At 39.7% G+C, this 19,862-nt stretch overlaps 1 protein-coding gene across 2 annotated transcripts in view; it reads right to left on the reverse strand.

The window, feature by feature from the left end:
- The window catches only part of tspan9a (tetraspanin 9a), a 101,257-nt gene that overhangs the window by 31,964 nt on the left and 49,431 nt on the right, over nucleotides 1-19,862 (reverse strand). For both annotated transcript variants that reach the window (XM_007553220.2, XM_016672045.1), the window contains exons 2-3: nucleotides 6,730-6,921; nucleotides 937-1,011 (exon numbers count right to left, since the gene is read on the reverse strand). In XM_007553220.2, the coding sequence (XP_007553282.1) occupies nucleotides 937-1,011; nucleotides 6,730-6,921 (267 nt within the window). The remainder of the gene's footprint in view (nucleotides 1-936; nucleotides 1,012-6,729; nucleotides 6,922-19,862) is intronic.

Genomic DNA, 19,862 nt, shown 5'->3' on the forward strand with positions numbered 1-19,862 from the left:
TATTTAAACTTTTGTAACTTTCCTGCTAGCTTAGACTTCAGCTAAATAATTAAAACAGGAAATAACAGAAAAATAGCTCTAAGAAAGCTAAATTTTATCTCTAGTTATTTGGATTGAGTGTAGCTGTTGGTAGGTTTGAACTGAAGAAGTGGAGTCAAAAAGATAGATTTAGATTAGATGCATTTGTTTGTCCCAGTAGACAATAGAGAAAAAGAGGAAAAGTCTTAAAGACGTGCACAACAAACTTGAATCAAGCCCAACTCTCTCAGGCTGTTTAGGATAAAATTTAGCAAGAAAAACAACAACAACAAAAAAAACAACTAAAAGAAAAACCAGCTGCATCATTTCTACCAGAGCTTGGCGTTCAGATGAGTGTGGTTCAGACTGTTATGCTCAGGTACCTGTTGTTTAATAAGGTATTCCCTCTCTGTTAGCTTTAGAGTTGAACATGCAGGGCCATCCTCCAGCCAGTGAACTGATCAGAACCGATTTGTTTCTGCTGTCCGTGCTCAGACCTGCTGCTGGCAGGTGCAGCTGGAGACTCACAGACACGACTGAGGAATGAAGCTGCATCTGTAGCTTCTAACATCAGGTAAGCAGCTAAAATAACATCACCAATTTTACATGACTGATGATTTTACTATCAAAATCAAAACTTTTTATTTTTTTTTTTTTTTAGAAAAGGAACACTTAGTGCTTTAATGGTGGCCGTATTAAAAGCTCCTGATGAATCACATTTCATTTGTGCAGAGTCATTTTGTTTTCTGACAGCTAAAGCTGGAATTAATATAAATTAAAGCTGCTTTAATTATAATTTAGGTCCAGTGAAAATCAGAAGAGGAGAGAATTAAATATGCATGAATAAACTGAACAAGTCGAGGTAAAACAAAGTATGCATAGCATGGTGGACAGCACACCAAAGCAGAGCAAACTCACCTTATCAGAGTACACAAAGAAGAGGGTGAGGAGGATCAGCTCTGCCAGAAGAATTATCAGCAGTACGATGAAGAACTGGTGGACAAGCAGAAAAAGTCTTTTTCAGCAGCTGCTCTGAAAATATCAATGATTAAAGTTATGCTCTGACATTTTACAAACACATGTTGTCAAACAGAAGATGAAAACAGATGGCGTCCTGCAGCTTGAGATAAAATATATTCCAATAATAAGAAACACAAGTGTCTGAAATTAAATTTCTCACAGAAATTACAGACAGAAAGTCAAGGTGGAAGGAAGTTAACCATAATAATGTCTGAAAGGTGTAATAATGTCAGAATTCATATACATACGTTCAATATTTTACATGATTTTCTGCTTGGAGGAAGACATAAAAAACACATAAAGATGCGTAGAAAAGCAAAATTAATTATTAAAAATGAGCCACAGAAACTCTGAGTAACTGTCAGAATGAGAAAAAATGCCTTTCCCTCACAGGAAACATAATAAAGTTTCAGGACTTTACGAAGTATGCATGAATCAAAACCTTCTCAGCTGCACATATTCAAAAGAGAAATAGTTTATGTCCTCAGAGAACAATTGTAGAAAAAGCCTCCAGCAAGATCCGTTGTTAGGCAACACCGAGTTTCATCTGAGCAGCGAATCGATGCAAAAGTTAGCAACAAATTCAAAGACCTGAAAATATCAGCAAGGTTTAAATACAATAAAAACAGTGACATCAATAGATAGACATTATGAAGGAGGACTACTTTGTTTTTACTGTTGTTTTCATTTTTTTTTCAAATCAGAGCAGCTGGTTTATTAATCGCAGAATGTGAGATTGTTTATTGCTTTTGCTATCTTTATTAAATTTAGTTCACATTTAAATCATCTCATTTCCACTCCTAAATAAATAAACAGACTGCGTCTCTAGGTTCTAGTTGAAGCTGTTACCTTTTCTTCATATATACACTGCAGTCCTGAAATGTCTCAGAGATTCTCTTTTTGGATAGAAAACCAGATTTTAAGCATTTGGAGCCCGTCTCCATGCCACCATGTTGGATCCCTCGCTGTGAGACAACAACAGCAGAAATCCCCCCCAGCGTGAAGGACATGTGTAAAGAGAGACTGTCGAGAAATTGTAGCCCAACCAATTGTCATATTCTGCAGAACAGAATGTTTTTATTTATAAAAAAACAGCTTGAACAAAAAGTCATGAATAAAAGCTGCTTGATTTCTTTAACAATGTCGACTGTAAATGTTTCTTGAAACATTTACAGGAAGTGCAGATATTTTTTTAAGAAGAGAAAAAAAGGTGGATTGAAACCAACCCTCCAGTGAAAACATAATCTCAGATCTCTCTTGGAAAATTTTGAAAAATTTCACCAAAATGGGCGGAGCCAAGACACAATGAAGGGTGTGTCCAAGAGGGTGGACGAACTTTGTTGCTATACTTAGTGGAATTTCAGATCCTCTAGCATCTTAAAAAAACAACTAGTGACGTTTTCTCTGGGTTGTTGAAGACTTATGGCGGTCTGCAGCAACGCTGCAACTCTGCTGTCATAAGCTCCTCCCACTTCCTGCAGCAAACCGCCTGCAGTCACAGCAGACACATTCCACTCTCTGTCCATGTTGCCAAAAAAATTCACACATTTACAAAGCTCATAATGCAATCAATAGATGATCATTACTTCAACTCCTGACTCACCACCAGGGGGCGTGCCTGAGTGAGAGTGTGGGGCTGAGTGAGTTGTTTGTAACCAACAGGAAAATTCAGCTGCTTAAGCAACATTCAACCTAAAGCAGGCAGCACTAACAAGACTTTAGGCAAAATATTGCAGAACTTCACAAATTTACATGAAAATGTCAAAATTCACACAAAAACATAAAAACAAATCTCTGACTAACCTGTTTAGACAGTTTATCAGCAATTAAAAAAGGTTGATCTGGGATGTAGTTCCACTTTAATATTAAACTCTTCTGAAGTTTTGCCTCTCAGATGCTGCCATGTGTCTTCCTTGATGCTGCCTCAGCTCAATATTTACAACCTTTTCTGCACAGCATGGGAGGAAACAAACCTAGATCCCTAAAAAACCTAATTAATTCAATGCTCATTGGGGAGAGGAGGGGCGAACCGTTTCTTATTCCATGGCCCACATAAAACGCGTTCAGCAGCCTTTTGTTGTTAGCATCTGCTTTGCAGGTTTTAGAACTGGTGTTGCTTTTCCACTCAGCTACCGACTACAGCTGACTGCTTCTACATTTTACATCTCTTTCAGATATCTTTGTGTTTTCATGTGTACTTTTATTTTCTTAGTAAGCAGTTCCTGACATTCTAAAAAGAAAGAACCTCAAAAAATATTGCAGAGGATGTCGGAGCTTTGAATGCGCTGTAATCCAAAGAGAGATGTTGTCAAGGTAAACGCTCGGTTCTGTCCGCCCCCTGAGATCCAACCCTGCACTGATCTCTGAACGACATGACACCATCAGCCCCAATAACAACTCCCACAACCCCCTGGGTGCAAAAAAGAAAAAGAAAAAGAAACAACCCCGACTCTCAGACAGCACTTCTTCCATAAAAAAGCTCAGCATGGCTTGAAATGCAAAGCCATCCCTCAGTGATGTGGCAGACGATGTTCCCTACCTGACATTTTGCCTAATAAGAAACATCAGGACTTTTAAATGTAATATTTTGCATTAAACCATTTTATTATTCACAGCCTCCAACCTGCCTCCTCGCTGCCTGCACTTTGCTCTCCTCCACTTCACAGTTGTCAGCCAGGTGAAGGAAGCCACGTCTAGCACCGAGGATTTGGAACGGCTTTGGACTGATGCAAGAGCTTCAAGGGATTGAGCGTTTGTGATGTTAAGTAGTCAGAGGCCTAACTTTACCTCTCATTTAAACTTTCTGGACATGAAAGTTTTCTTTTTCTTTGCAAATCCACTTAAACATCCTTCAACTGAACAAACTTCCATCATTAACTGCTTCAGATACAACACTTATAAAATCATAGCCAAACAGAGCAAAGCCAAGCCAAACTAGGTTTTATAATGAATAATAGAACATTTTAATTATTTAACTCATTAATATTAAGTGCTTTTCAGAGTGCTATGCCCATATGGTGCAATCATTTGCTGACATACTTCACAAAGCTTCCTATTGAAGGAGAGTCGACTTTCTGTACTGACTCGTTCAGTCGTCATTATTCTGGTTTAGCTGAACCCAAAACAGTTTTAATATGGACGACATGGCTCTCTGCCCAGGGTGCCATAGAATCAGGGGACAAATAAAAGTTGAAAGTTTTTTCCTATAAAAAATTCTATTATTTATTGTTATTCCCATAAAAAACATTTAATCCAGAATTATTCATACCCCGTGGCAGATGTAGATTTCTTTTTGTCAATGAGGCTGGTATGTATATGCAGGGGTGAATATTTTTGGCCTTGATGATATGTTGGGCTGTGTTAAAAAGGCACAAGAATCAGCTGTAGTTCAAAAGCTCAATTTGAGATTTATAAAACCTTTATTGAAGTTGTGAAAGAGGATTTTCCTTTGGCTAAAGATGAGATGTGCAAGTGAAGTTTAGTTCTTATGCTGGTGGGAATTATTCCCCACTCATAAACAGCTTTGATTTGTGAAACTTATTTAGTAAAACCTAAAAATGGTGATTACTTTTTGAAGAAAAAAATTGCTCAAAGTTATTTCTTGCTCCATTCTTGGGAACCAGACCAGGCCACAGGTGAAACTGACACCAGGTCATCGTTTTCTGAAGAACACGGATCGGTTGTCATTCACTGCCTTCCTCAGTTCACTCACTTATCTTCATTGGTTGTGTTTTATATTTCTATCCTGTTTGGTTGGTGTAATCTTGTCTTTATTCTCTGCCATGTTCGGTGTGTCAGCCTGTTTCAGCAGACATCCCGCCTGCCAGCCTCCAGTTTCTATAATAGATTATTTCCTTTTCTGCTCTCGCCCCACAGGAACCGCTCCTTCATTTGGGTTTCCAGTTTTAAACCAGCACATGACATGAGCTGCGACCAAAGGGAAGCAAACGACATGTAAGCGTGTTAATTTTCAGAAAGAGTGAATCCCGCAGCTCCGTTCCAGGATTTCATTCTTCCACCGTACTGAGAATGAAAACAGACTGAACCTCCACTGGAACGTTTCTGCCTCTGTTGAGGCCTCTAAATTAATCATAACACATTTAATGACTTCTACACATCCACATTAACTTTCTAAAATAAAAAGCATTATTTCACAAATCAGGCATAACATTATGACCACCTAGCTAATTATGTTGCCCTGTACTTCATGTTTGCTCAGAGTACTCAGCTCAGTTGGGTTAGGATCTGGGATTTGGAGGTCAAATCAGCACCTCAGCTCACTGTCAGTCTCCTGAACCAGTGTTGTTTTGTGATAGGGATCGTTACCCTGCTAGAGTCGGCCAAAGTCATCAGGAAATGTCGTTTCCATCAAGTAGTGGTCTGCAGCATCCTTACTGAGGATGGCAGAACCCAAAGTTCTCCATAAGATGCTCAAAGCACCTCAACTGACTGCTTGTGATGTGGAGAAGCAGCAGCTCTACTTGGAGCAGATTGTTGGACTTTGGCAAGATGTTTTTCTCCACATGCAACATGAGCCTTTCACTGATTCGCCGTTATTCCTTGCTTGGACCAGTTTGATCGCAGACTGGGAACTCACCACCAGGCCTGCAGTCCAGGAGATACTCTGATCCCAGCTGTCCAGGTATTTCAATTCATCCTTCATCAGTCTCAAATCCTGATTACTTCCCATTTTCAAATGACTAAATGTTCCATTGCTGCCTAATAAATCCCAGCTGCCAACATGAGTTGTGTAAAAGAGATAATTACTATATTTTACTTCACATGTCAGGATTCATCATGTCATGTCTGATCTGGGTACATCCATGCATTAACCTGACTGAACCTGTGCAGGAGAGCAGATCTGTTATTTCTCCATGTTCTGTAACTGACAGTATAAAGAGTTCTGCCAAACAAATTAAAGTTGTCAGCAGGAAACTGAATTCCGTGCCTATATAAACACATTTCCACTTATAATGAGTTGCTGCCATTAGATTAGCACAAGAACTAATCTTGTCAAAATGTCCAGCTGGGTTGTTTGTGATTCATTTAAAAGACTAATTTTTGCTTGTTGGGCGTTTTAACCTGAAAAAACCCCAAAACAAAACAAAACCCACTAAGTTCAGTTTAAACACTGATCTATGAAGGTCCAATGGCCAAAAAACTGACATTTCCCATTTTAACGAGAGAGCCTTTATCAACAGTAACGTCCAAATTATTTGGTGCAAATGCTGCAAATGATAAAAACAAGACATTCTGTGCATATATATATTGATACTTTCCATAAATCCAGATTTTCCTCTTGTAAATGAAGAAACACAAATATTTTTCAAACTAATCCAGACTTTGTGACTATATTTATGATGTATGATAATCACCAGTATTGTAACAGAATATTCAAAATCTCTGACTCACATAAGGTATTTATTATTCATAACTACTTAAAACATGAATAAAACGCAACTTCTTCATTGGTTTTCAAACTTTTCAACAGTTCAGATTAGTTTATTCAGCAAATCTTTAAGAGAAGTATGTACATTTATACTAAAACAAATAGAAATCTAAGAGTTTGTTGGTCTTGTTGACTGTATTGGTTATATGGCAGGTATGCCAAATTTGTAAAAAATATAATAAAAATATTGATGGAAAAAAAAAAACTAATATAAAGTTTGAATATACAGAGATTGAACTTACGCTTAAAAGCAGGCACTTGTTCTCCTTAATGGCACCCAGGCAACCAAGAAAGCCCGTCACCATGACGATTGCGCCAACGGCAATGACCATGTTGGCAGCTGACAGAGACGGGAATGAAGGTGAGAAGGTGGCGAAGCTGCCCTGTGACACAGAGAGCCAGATGCCCACGCCAAGCAGCCCACAGCCACACAACTGCAAAGCAGAAGACAACAGAGGAGAGGGTGAGAAACGGACAAGTTGGAGTCTTTTCAGGCACAATCTTCAAACATTTCCAGCTCTTCTGGAACTGTAGTTCCTCAAGCAACTACGGTTACCTTTGAATTGAAAGAAAAAAAAACATACAGCCCAACTCTCTGGGTCCTTCCAGCTGCCAAGGGACCCAAACAGTTTCTAAACACGGCCAGAAAAACCAACTAGGATTATGTTAATTACAGCGGCGATAAGCCAATAACAGCTCTGGGAGAGATTAGGGCAAAAAAATTGGACTTGAGCCGCAGAGTTTTTGATTATGTGAGCAGATTACAATAAATCCAGAACAAACAGATATGTAATTAGTCCCAGATTCACGGCGGACATCTTCCAGGCTTTCTGAAGCCACCTGCAGAGGATCTGAACTTTAACAAGAGGCAGCTCCCTAATCTCACTCCAGCAGATTCCTGCTGATGTGTGCGGCGTCCACAAAGTGAACGTTATCGCAACATGGAGTGTTTAAGGAAGGCTTTGGTTTGCGGATGTGTTGGTCTATTTATTCAGAGATAATGTCACGCGGCTTTGGAAAATATAGAGAGTGAGAGAAATGGGGGCAGTTGCAGATGACATCCAACAAAAAGAACAAAGACAGATTTTTTTGTAGTTGGAAAAGATATAGGAATTATATTCAGTAAGCTCTAATTGATGTTTGCAAACATGCGTGGCTGGGATCATTAGTTTGAAACCATTTCTGGACTGTTTGGTTCTGTGACATCCTCAGTAAATATCAACTTTGATTTAAAACAGGTTTGAACAGAATTATTGCGAGACCGATTAGCTCCAGCTCTCCTTACCATCAGGCGACGATGTGTAAAAGTATCTTTGAGCTTTAACTGCAAGAGTCAGGAAATGGTGCGAGATGCCTGAGGTCTAATGAGTCCTACAGGATACATGCATGAGCCACGCATCCCCATCTCAAATGTCAGATGAGCTCAGTCTGACTGCTGCTGAACTTTGACCTTTGAGCTGCTCTGGTTTGACTTCACACAGGCTGATGTGAAGACAAAGGCCTGGTGCGTGGAGAGCAGCGCTCTCATGAAGATGATATGCCCGCCCTGACAGAGAGCAGGCAATGAATCAATTAAAAAGAAAAGGCGGAAAGAGCAGCGCAGAGTAATGCATCAAGACTGATAAGAGCTCTGCTTGAGTCCGCTAAAATTAACCAGCTGAGTGGGTTATCCTGTAAAAAGCCTGCTCAGAAGGTCTTCTGTCAAGGTTGAAGGAAACGCAGGCTGCAAAAGATCCTTGATTTTCAGACTTGAGGGAGCGACTCTAACCGTACGACAAGAGAGACTCGATTAAGTTTCCTCATCGTAATAATGCAGTTTAAAAGCCTCTTAAAAGTACAATTGGATCTATAAATAATCTAATTTTAATTGACAAAATAAGCAACATTTTTAATTCAAAACCCTTTTTGCAACTAAATTATAAAATAAACAGACAAATGAGCTCAAAGCAAAGTTATTTATTGTTTTTAATCAATTATTCAGGATCTCCAACCATCAGATTGGTGCAAAGTGCAAGACTGACATTAAGTCATGTTTAGCTTTGAGATGCTATTTTAGGCTTGAATAGCTTCGATGATAGGCTAACTCCTTTTAGCACAACCTGAACACAACAACAGCCTTTTCCAGAGTCCAATCACATTTTTTCTGAAGTAGAAATGAAACCCCAGTGGGCCGAGAGAAACTGTGTTTCTGTGTTTTGTGAATGTCGCCTATGTGTCAGATTTACAGACATATGAACATGTCAAAAAAGTACTGTGTTAAAATTTAAGAAGTTCAAATTAAAGTCTAAGACTGAAAAAAATACGTGGCAGTCCAACACAAAAAAGAGAAAAGTGGGAAAAAAATTGAGATCCTAATCATTGTAGTCCAACCACGTAAAAAAGAACCACAGCTGTTCTGTAACAACCTCAGAGGTTTGTAGAGAACAATTTAAAAAACAGCACCATGCTGTGGGCTGGTCTTTAATGGGGATAAAACCAGGCCAATCTGAGAGGAAAACCTGTTAGAGGACCTGAGACCGGGCCAGAGGTTCAGTCAGCAGAGAACAACTCTGAACAGGTGATTTAGAAAATGAACACCACAGATTCTGACCTCTTTTTGTAAAACTAAAGGCTAAAAAAAGCATGTTTACCATAAATTTTCCCTCCAAATGCACTGATTTGTGTTGGTCTGTCATAAAACATTCTGGCCCAACAATAAAACCCAATAAAATATGCAGCTGTAACATGTGGAACGTTAGAAGCTTTCAACACGGTAAGACATGCAAATGGGAGCAAAAGAACAGAGAGAAGCAGACCAACGCTTTGTCCTTTAAACGCTGAATAATTCCAGTGAAGCTGAATTCATTGGGAGGCACCATTAGCCTTTTAATGGCAAACTGATTAAAAACAAGAGGAGTCCAAAAGTCATTTGAAAACAGTGGAGCGAGGTCGTCCTTTTCGCTGAACGTCAAATACACAGATTCACAGCGAACGCCGTCCTGAAGGCCGATAATATACAGTGTGAGAAGGGATTTAGGGAAGCAGGGGACTAATAGAAAGTTTAGGAGGCCACATAGATAAAGTGGATTTACAGCTAGTGAGGGGGAGAGCCGAGAGGTTTAAGGGTCCTGCTGGGGAGGAATACAGTACCCTCTCTTAATTGTGTTTAATGCCCAGTGAAGGGAGCTTATCCGAGTGTGTCAGTCACCGCGGCGACGGTGAAACCGCCCAGCCCTCCTCAATCTGTCAGATCTGAACACGCCTAATCCCGGCTCTGCTTCCACTGCTAGGAAAGGCAAACCTTTCTGAGCCACGGGTCAAACCGCCTCTAAACACAGACCTGCCACCTCTCTGACCTCAGGAACAAGGACGGGTTCTGAGCTGTGGCCTTCAGAACCCGTCTGCAGGAAAACATGGAGGCGTGACGCAGAATCTCACTTTGTTCACAACATGAACAGTTATGATCGTCTTTTCTGTCCAGATCTGATTAAACTGCATCTCAGTAAATCATACCATCAGTAAGTTCATTTATTTCAGTGATTAAATTCCAAAGGTGAAACATTTACATAGACTCACTAGACACAACACTGTTTCCAGAACTCATCTCTGCATTTATGACATTATTCTTGGTTGAACTATTAACTGAACTTCTATTTATATGTGTGGTAGTGAATCTGTGAATCTCCTCCAAACTCTTCAATGTTCCTTGCTATTCTTTCATTTTGTCCTTGCTTCTTGCGAAACATTTTTCCATTATGTTTTTTTCTTCCACTGAACTTTCCATCTATATTTTCGTCAGCTTCAGTAATCCTCCTGGTGAAAGGAATGAGTGACTGTCGACACGTCCAGCGTCCATCTTACGTTCCTCTGTTAGAAATCTGTTTTTATTGGTTTTATCTATTATTCACATTTCCTGTTAAGATGAATTTGTTTCTTTATTTATTAAGATTAGCTCTTTGATCCAGTGATGCATCCATCCCGGCACTAATCGCCGGTAATCACTGCACCCTTCAGAGGAAGCTCATTTCAGCTGCTTTCATTCAGGATGTCATTCTCTGAAGTCGTCTGACTTCACCTGTGCTGCAGTTCTTTAAACTTGATCTCATTTAGGTCCCTAATAAATCCCACTGTACCAGATTATGACCTCCAGATTATTTACTGTGTGGTTCTGGATAAATCCTGTGAGCAGACGCACACAGCTCCTGTCACACCTCACCATCATCTTCATTCATTCCAGCTTCGTTGTAGTTCACTTAACTATCATGTCATCATTAAGCAACCAGGTCTGACACATGACAGCCCTCCAGGTCCACAACTCTTTCAAATTTAATCCACGTTATAGATGGATAAAGTCTCTTTGCAGCCTAGTTTTTCAAATGTCTCTCTTGGTTAGGAACTGGGAAACACTGTCAAAACCCATCAGCCTTTTGCCTTGATGCTCGGTTTTACGGCGCCCCCATGCATGCATGCAGCATGAGATGCTTTCCAACACCTCACACATCACACATCACTCTCAAGGTTGCTTTCATATTTGAGGCCTCAAGGTACAAATTGTACCGCTGTGATAAAGAATCAAAAAAATCGTTGAAGCAGAGAACACAAGCCTGACAGGACAAGCCCATTTAATTATACTTAATGTTTAATCTTTTCTTTGCAAAATAATGGGAGAATAACAGTGTTGAGATAATGTTTGACCTACGCATGTGGTGAGCGATATTTTTAGAGCACTTTCTTGGCAAAGAAAGAATGAAGTCAACTGTCTAATAGCACGAGAAGAAAAGTGAGAAAACGGCGAGCAGATTGGAGCCAGCGTTAAGTTTTAGTTGGAGCAAACAGGAGGATATGAGATGAGACTATCTGTGAATGAGTGGGGACATTTTAACAAGCTCAGGGGGGGTAATTGCTGTAGTACAATAGGAAGCAACAGTGATGGTGCTTTCTACAGAGAAAGGTGAAGGAGGAGAGGTCAGCTGTGAGATGTGGAGGAGAGCAGAATATTAAAATCCAACAGAAAACACTGGAGACGAGTGTAAGAAGAGGAGTAAGCTCAGAGAGAAAGATGAAGAAGAAAACAGGTTGTGACCCCTCTTCCAAGTGGTTGGCTCAGATGATTATCAGTTGCTGCGGTAACTGACTCGGTGACATGGAGCCAGCCGCTTTCAAACCTCTTCAATCTCCTCCATATCAACCAGAGGTCAGAGTGAGACAGCGAACGACATTTTACACACTGATCACTCAGGGAGGTCGTGACCTCTGGTGCTGCTTCTGTCGCATCGGGTCGTGTCCTGGAACTGGGCTCATCATGAGAGCTCAGCGACCCAGAAGGATTCAGGTTCGCTTTACTTAATGCCTTTTTCTATCTGTAGTAACCATCACTTTATTAGGCACACCTGTCTGACTGCTCATTAAAATCAGCCAATCAAAATGCAGCACCTGAAGAAGAACATCAAACTGAGCGTCAGGAAGCGAAGCAAAGGGAGCAAAGTGACCCCTGATCATCTGAACCCACAACCAGCCCTGAAAAAGTCAGAAATATTCAGTGTCAACAGACCCAGCAGGAAATGTTTGATCATTTCATCCCTCTCCAGTAGGGGGCACACTTCCAGTAATTCACTAATAACGGAGCTAATATTTCGCTTAGCGCTTCTGCTAATTTTGAAAACATTTAACACGCTTAGCTTCACCTAAAAGCATTTGTCAAAATAAATGCTCTAGGCTGTTCACTAGGCTTTCATTTGAAAGAAGTTCGACATCTATGTTTAAGTTTTGATTATTGACCGTTAAGAAATCAAAGTAGTTAGATGTTAGCCAACAGCTAACTTTTTACTTAGCGGTGCCCACCGCTGTCCTTTTCATATAATGCAATGTCCCACTAGGATAAACATTTACAATTACTGAGTGTCACAATAACATCCTCAGGTCTGAAACTGCAGACAAAACTCAGCCTCCAAATGTGAAAACATTCTATGACAGCAATGAGTTCCTGTAGTCAGACTCTGAATTTACTACAAGAGCAGCAGAAAGAACCCAACCAGCCTTAAACTCCCCAGATCCCACTCTGATTAAGCATCAGTGGGATGTGCTGAGTCCAGCCTGATTCAGAAAGATCTGCTGCCAACATCCTGGCACCAGACAAAACAGGAGATCCCCAGAAGTCCAGCAGCAATGCCCATAAGGGTAAAAAAACCCTAACCCAGTTCAAGAGGGATCTGTAACATCAGGGAAGTGAATTTTATTAATGTATCTGGCCTCTAAGTTCACATGTGCTGTTCCCCCTTCATCACACACCATATAAGCACAAACTGAATCACAACAGCACAATAAGCAGAAAGATTTGTAAAAACGGATAAAGAAAAACAGCAGAGTTGACCTCAGAGACACTGAATGGTCTCCGTTCCCTTTTTCTGCAGCTCAAGAAATGTGCATAAAATCTGTTCTTTGCCACAATTGATTTGGTTCTGCAAGGAAGACAAGAAATATTCATTTAGCTACAGGCATGATTTTTCAATTTTTCCTTTGTGATTTTGCAACTCAGACTCGTGTAACAATGTAAGTGCTATTTTGGTTGCAAAAAGGCAACCAGAATAATGTAACAACAAAGCAAAACAAAGCAAGTGTAAACATCAAAAAGGTGCAAAAATGTCGCAAAGGAAAGACAGGCAATTTGTGTTTTCTGCACAGCAAAGGAAAATGGTCCATTCTGAAGCATGCTGGGAAAGAAAAAGGCAGTTCTGTAAGAGCTCATCTCCACCTCTGTGAGAATCGGACAGAGTTTTCTTCATTTATTTATTAAGCTTTCCTGCAGATACATGAATGCTTCTACTCTCCCTCCTCCAGGACAGTCAGGCTCGAACAAATAAAACAGAAGCCTGAGTGAATGAAAAGTCATTTTTTAGATAATCTGTTTGAATTCATTTTTTATCACCTTGATAATCTTTTTTGCTCTTTTCAGGTCTTTCATCATGTATAATAAGTTATTTTGGCTTTAAATATAACATTGAGCAGCTGCTGAAGAGACGGACTACTCTACATGCGGCACATTAAAGCAATTATGTTAAAATAAGTGCTGCATAAGGACTTCTGAAAACGCTTTTGATTCATGCAAGTACCGACACTTTATACTGAAAATCAGCTTAATTCCAACAAACAATCTATCATATTTTCCATAGAAACAAAAAGTTCCTAATGATCCCATCAGAAATTGTTGTTTTCTGAATTGAAAAACATTCAGGGAAATATAAAATACTGTCCATACTTTACTATGATGGTGGTGGTGTTGTATTTCACAATCCTTTTAATATTTCACCCCATCATAAAAGACTAAAACTAAACTGTCAGCTTCTGCACATAAAGCTTTCCACAGTATAACATCCCACTTTTGGCCTCCTTGGGATTCCTAGTTATTACCCTGTGAATACTGTACAGCCAGAGTGTGTTGTATAACGACTAAATTATTCACAGGGCTGTGATGGCGGTTGAGGCACTCTTAAAAAAAAAAATTAGTAGCATGAATTCAAAGGACTAAAACAGCTGCAGAGTTTAGGGTTAAAAAGTTTTATCCGCCTGGTTAAAGTTTTATTCACAGATTGGAGTCCCTGAGGATTCACAAAACCATAAAATTACCACGAAAATCCAACTTAGAGAGGAAAGAAGAGAAAACGTCTACAGACTGAGCTTCGTTCAAGATTATTAGCACTGGAGGTACTTTGGTTGCATAAGCTAAATATAGAGCTAATTAAGAGATAAAAGATTAATTGTTCACAGATTCTGAGAGAAACGACTGGAAAATGAAGCTTAGCTGAATATTTTTAATAAATCCTAGTTCACATAGAAGCAGAAGAGACCAAAACAAGAAGTTCTGGTAGCTACTTCTCACCTGGAATAATTCCAGGAATGTCAATAAATTCACTTTAATCTTGTTACTGTTGCAAGATGGAAACTTTATGCTAACGTCTAAACTCAAGAGACAAGCTAACTACTCTTAGCAATGTGAACTGATGCCGTGAATTTTTTTGTTTTGTAAGGCTGACGCTGATGGCCGACCTACGACTTCCCCATTGGGAGTTTTGACATTACAAGATTTTCTTCTTTATTTTTCCAACTTAAAACCTGTAAAGTTTGAATTCTGAGTAAAATTTGGCTGTATTCTTCAGCTGAACAGATAGCAGATGTATATAAATTTGGTTTTATCTAAATAATAACAAAATTCATTACATTTCTGCTGTTGTACCAACCTTCCAGACCTCTCCGGTCCTCTGGTTCTGGTTCTGCTCTGCATCCTCAGAGAAACACAAATCTGGAACAGACCTCCAGAGAACTGCAAAAATGCTGAAACACTGAATTTCTTTAAATCTAAAAAAAAAAAAAAAAAACTCTAGAAACTCATTTAGAGTTTTCTTCAATAAATCATTAATTTTAGTCTGTTTTTCAAGTTAACTTTCAGTTATTATGTAACTGCAATGTTCTTTTTCCCCTAATGTTTTCATCACTTTGAATTGTCTTGTTACTGACATGTTATACAAATAAACTCGCCTCTGCCTGTTTTACTGCTTTAAAACGTTCATCATTAGGAGGCTTTTGGGAACCTCAGTGATATTTGAAAGGTTCATCCAGCCAACATAAGATCTGTGGTCAGTTCTGTCCCTTTTCTTCTGATCACATATTTAACATTCTGACTGCTGCGGATGCCTTGGCTGGAAAACACAGCCTGTCCTGTCTGAGGCCTTTAGAGATGCACCTGTCAGTGATGCAGGGGTTGGCCGGGTTTTCTTCCCCTCAGTCTCTCTCTTCTGGGAGAAACTGAAAGGCCAATTCACTGCAAAGTGACTCCAAATCAATCCAGCCAGTAAGGATTAAAGACAGATGAGCCTTGTGTCTGTCCAGCACCATCCCACTGACAACTACACACATTCACGCCTGACACACAACCTCTACCCCATCAAGACAGACAGACAGACAAGACAATAGCAGAAGGCTATTAGACATCCCTGACTAATTCTGCTGTTGGATCTCTAATATCCCCACAAGACTCTTCAATCTTTCTAAGAAGCCACAGGCACTTCAATTATGCATTGAGAATAAGTAGGAGTGCATCAGGAAGGGATGAGAGTCCTGCAATGATTGGAGACGGACAGAAGGCTTGCACTGCAAGAGTCAATCACAGAGCCTGAAGCAGAGGAAAACAGGCCCTGCAAACCAAACAGACCACAGAGCCAACGGGTCCAAAGCAGACAGACGCTGCCACCGCAGCAGAAGCAGAGAGGCTGCAGCTGCTCTTCTTAACTGCTGCAGTTTCTCATCTCATCTTCAGGTATGAAGATGAAGGATCCTTATGATGTTCCAACATAAACACTTTATTACAAATCAATTTTACTGCTTGGCTCTGACATCAGAGGTGCTTCTGAAGATTTATACTAAAGATGCACAGATCCAATATTAATATCTGTATCAATCATGATACTGAAAAAAAATCTAGATTGGACATAGATTGGCAATGTGTCCATTCCACAAGGACAGATCTATTCAGTCTAATTCTATGCGTAGTGCTTAGGATTTCTAAATACATTATATTTAGAAATCCTAAATGCACTTTCTGAATCATTTCAAAGATTATTTGTTGCAGTTTATTTTTTGCACGTTTGCGCATGTTAGTCAATCTATTTTCTTTTAGTCAGGTTCAGGTTCTTTATTATTTATTTTACATTGGCTGTTATTCTCCTAATTACACTGACTGAACAAATGAAAGTTGGTTTTCATGTCTGACGAAGTTTGAGAAGCTGCTGGTGTAATTAAGTGAGCTTGGCTGGTGCAGAGTTAGCAAATAAATTCATAATACATTGCATTAACATCTGCTTTTAAAAAAGAAATGTTCAGTATCAGATCGATACGGGCCTAAACTGAACCTCAGATTTCTATCAGATATCTGAGAACTGATTTCTACTGGCTCATTTGACCACAATAAAAAATATGTTAGAAAAATAAATATTAATTTATATGAAGCTTGCAGCACTTTATGAGCTCCTGTTTACCTCCACATAAACTGGCTTTTCCTGTGAAGGCACACAAACATTTGGCTCATATAAATATCTCACTCCGGTCTGCCAGACTAGCCATGTTGAAAACACTGAAAGGCGGGCAGGCGCTTGGACAATCTCCCATTGACTTTCACCGGTTGAAGGGCTTAATGAGCGCTCTGGCTCAGCAGAGGCTCATGACTGCCAGGATCTTGTGTTTTAGACCATTTTGACACTCCAACCTGTTTCCCACACAGCACCTGAATCAGAGATCCAAAGAGCTAACAGAAACTGGGAATCTCTAATGCACCATATGGCAGCCATAGCGTCCTACAAGTAAAAAAAAAAGAACAAAGCTGGCATCAGCACATTTCTCTGCTATTTTTCACACCAACAGCAGTTAGATAAGCAGCAAGATGAATGTGAAGATCCAAGGCAAAAGGTTCAGGACATCGATTCTGTATTCTTAATATTTATTATACTTTTGTCTTTACAGCTAAAAATCTGAAAAAAACTTTGTTTCTACTGAACAACAGGCTTCAGCAGCTCCAGTTCACTGAGACTCTCTTCCTCTCAGATCAGTAAACTTTCTTTTAGGGCAGATAAAAACTTATCTTTTTAAATCAAACAGAAGTGAACACAAGTTTACAATAAGAGGCTGTATATAAAAAACTTCTGACACATAAAACAATCCTTGTATTGTCATTATTCCACAATATGTAAGCATGTATGCACACCTTTTGGTTGTTCTGTCACTGTGATGATGCAAACTTCAATAAAAAAGAAAAATTTGATCTTGAACAGTTTAGCTCTAAAGACCCAAATCTTTCACTCTGTTATCTGTAACTGGCTCAGATCTGCTGTTTGAGCGTTTCTCGGGTCAGCGGGGCGCGTTGCTCCCGTTTGAACCCGAGCTCGTCAACATTTCAGGATCTAGCAGTTGTGTTTGGTGTTTCTGTGTTCACTTCATGTGAGCCTCTCACTTGGAGGCTGAAGCATTAAAATCTCCTCTTCAAAACTACAAAGTAAACAGTAAGCTTCAAGAGCAAAGTAAACAACCATTAGCATAAGTTTATTTTCCCTAATAAGCTGTGGGACTTTGTGGAACAAACCGAGGTGACCTTGACTGTCTATGTTTCAGACCGCTTGAGGAGCTAAATGTGTCGTTACGGATGTATCTGGAAATGCGTGACGATTGGCTGCCCAGAATGAGGTGAAAAGCAGCCCTGGGATTTCTCCCTGGAAATGAGAGAAGCTCTTAGGCATCAGCAGTGCTTCGTTATGGTTTCATCAACAAGGCCAGTCAGGTTGACCTTCTGCAAAAGCAGCTGCTTGGTTCAGCTTTTGAAAGACAAATGTTAGACAAATCGTAGCTGTTTGTGGGTTGTGTAGTTAACACAATTCTTTGCACACAGTGGCCTTGCTGCAGGGAGTCTGTGCAGGCTGTTCAGCCGACAAAGATCAGAACCGCTGCAGCTGAACGCAGCATCCTTTGGTACCAACAATCCCACAATGTTAGAGGATTATCCACACACCTAATGAACAGGAGGGAATTTATAAATTTATATGCCAGCGGGTTGAAAGATCAAGAACTGAGAGGCAATGACACAAAACCATGTGCAAAAAAATCAGATTGTTCCATCTTTCCTTGTGATGATTTACATTTGACTGGGAAGACTTCCTTTAAAAAATGCATCAGAATAAAACCGTGAACATCCCAGCATACGGTGTTTCCTGGAGTGGCAGCGCTCGGATGGCAGCACTCCTGTTATGTAATGCAAAGCATTATGCATCCCTGGAGGGACAGAAGGAAGATGAAGACACAAAATATGCACATCCTCTTAAGTGAAAAGCGGAGCACCAGGCGGAAGTCGAGTGAGAAAAGAGGATGTTTAGATTGAAAGGCACATAATCAATACGTACTTTGCATGCCTTACCACAGAGAATGACTTTTTCCCTGGCCCCTACACAACATTACAATAACCTTTTCTTTTCATATGCTAAATTATTCATCAGATCTTTTTAAAACACAGCCGTGGAAGTAGAAATCTGAAGAAATGGTTTTGCTAATATTAATAAAACCTTTGCTCTAAGGATGGTGGATAATAGAAGCTTTTATTATTTTTTCCTCGTTCTCTTAAATCTATTTTTCCCTTGTTGCTACTTTTAATGCAACAGAGAACACATCTTTTTTTCCTACCACTAATCCCCCCTATTAAATTGGACTGTCTGCTGAAATTCATACATTTCATATTCTATTACATCCAAAAAGCTTTGTGATTTTGCAGATCTTCTGAATTACTTTAATACCACAGAACCCACCCGCTACCTCAGCCTTATTTTTAGTGAACAGTTCAAGGGAAACTGATTTGATTCTGTAAATCTGGGCCACAACAGACTTCTTTCTGAGATAATAAAGTTGGAGAGGGACGGGAAAGCGAGGGAAAAGCAGACCATATGTTAAGCACTGCAGGAGAACGATCTGTATTCATGGAGGGTCAGGATGTTGGTGAGCAGTGTGAATGTTGATGATGCTCTGTCTGCATCTGCTGCTCATCCAGGGGGAATATTGGGAGAAGTGATGTGATTTCTTCTTTAGCATGACAATCACAGATCGAGATGATTGTCAAACTTAAAAAAAAAAAAACTACAACAAATAACCTCCCAGCACTATTATTATGGTGAGCAATTCTTTACATAAAAGTAAAAAAACTCACGTTCCAAATATAGGGCAGCATAACGATGACCTTTGTTAAAACAGGATAAATCCCCATTGTTTGTTCCAGCTGCTAGCAGCTATTGAGCTGGTGGAGGCAGAACAGACTGGGCTGCTGTGTTTGGGCCTCCAGGCCAGCAGGGGGCCTCAGCTGTCCTTGTGTTCTCGTATGAAAAGAGAAAAACTACTAAACTTTAGATGAGTGATTTCTCATCAAGTCATTGTGAAAAATGTCCATCTGAAAAAGTATACACAAGATCAAGAAAATATATCTGATTTCAACGGTTCAAAATGATTTGCTGCCAAAAATCAAAACATAATCAGTTATTATGATTTCTATGGGTACAATTATGTGTGATTTGAGACTAAAAATATTCATCTGTGATAAATATTAGCCAATTTAGTGTAAAAATAAAATCTCTTTGATGACCATAGTGGCCATCTGGAATTTTTCAGTGGCTGACAAACATCAGTGTTTCTTATAAGCACACGTGAAATATTTTTGCTGAAATATTCAATATTTGCTGCTCTATAACCAGAAGTGGGTCATTAAATCAAATTCTGCTTAGGGCCCAAACCCTTGGTCCGGCTCTGTCTTTAAACCTCGTGCTTCATTTTATTCTGTAAAGTGGCTGATAGTGACACTGTGCTGCTGCATCGCCGGTCT

Source organism: Poecilia formosa, unplaced genomic scaffold (assembly GCF_000485575.1).
Source record: "Poecilia formosa unplaced genomic scaffold, Poecilia_formosa-5.1.2 Scaffold55, whole genome shotgun sequence".
In the NCBI taxonomy this organism is placed as follows: Eukaryota; Metazoa; Chordata; class Actinopteri; order Cyprinodontiformes; family Poeciliidae; genus Poecilia; species Poecilia formosa.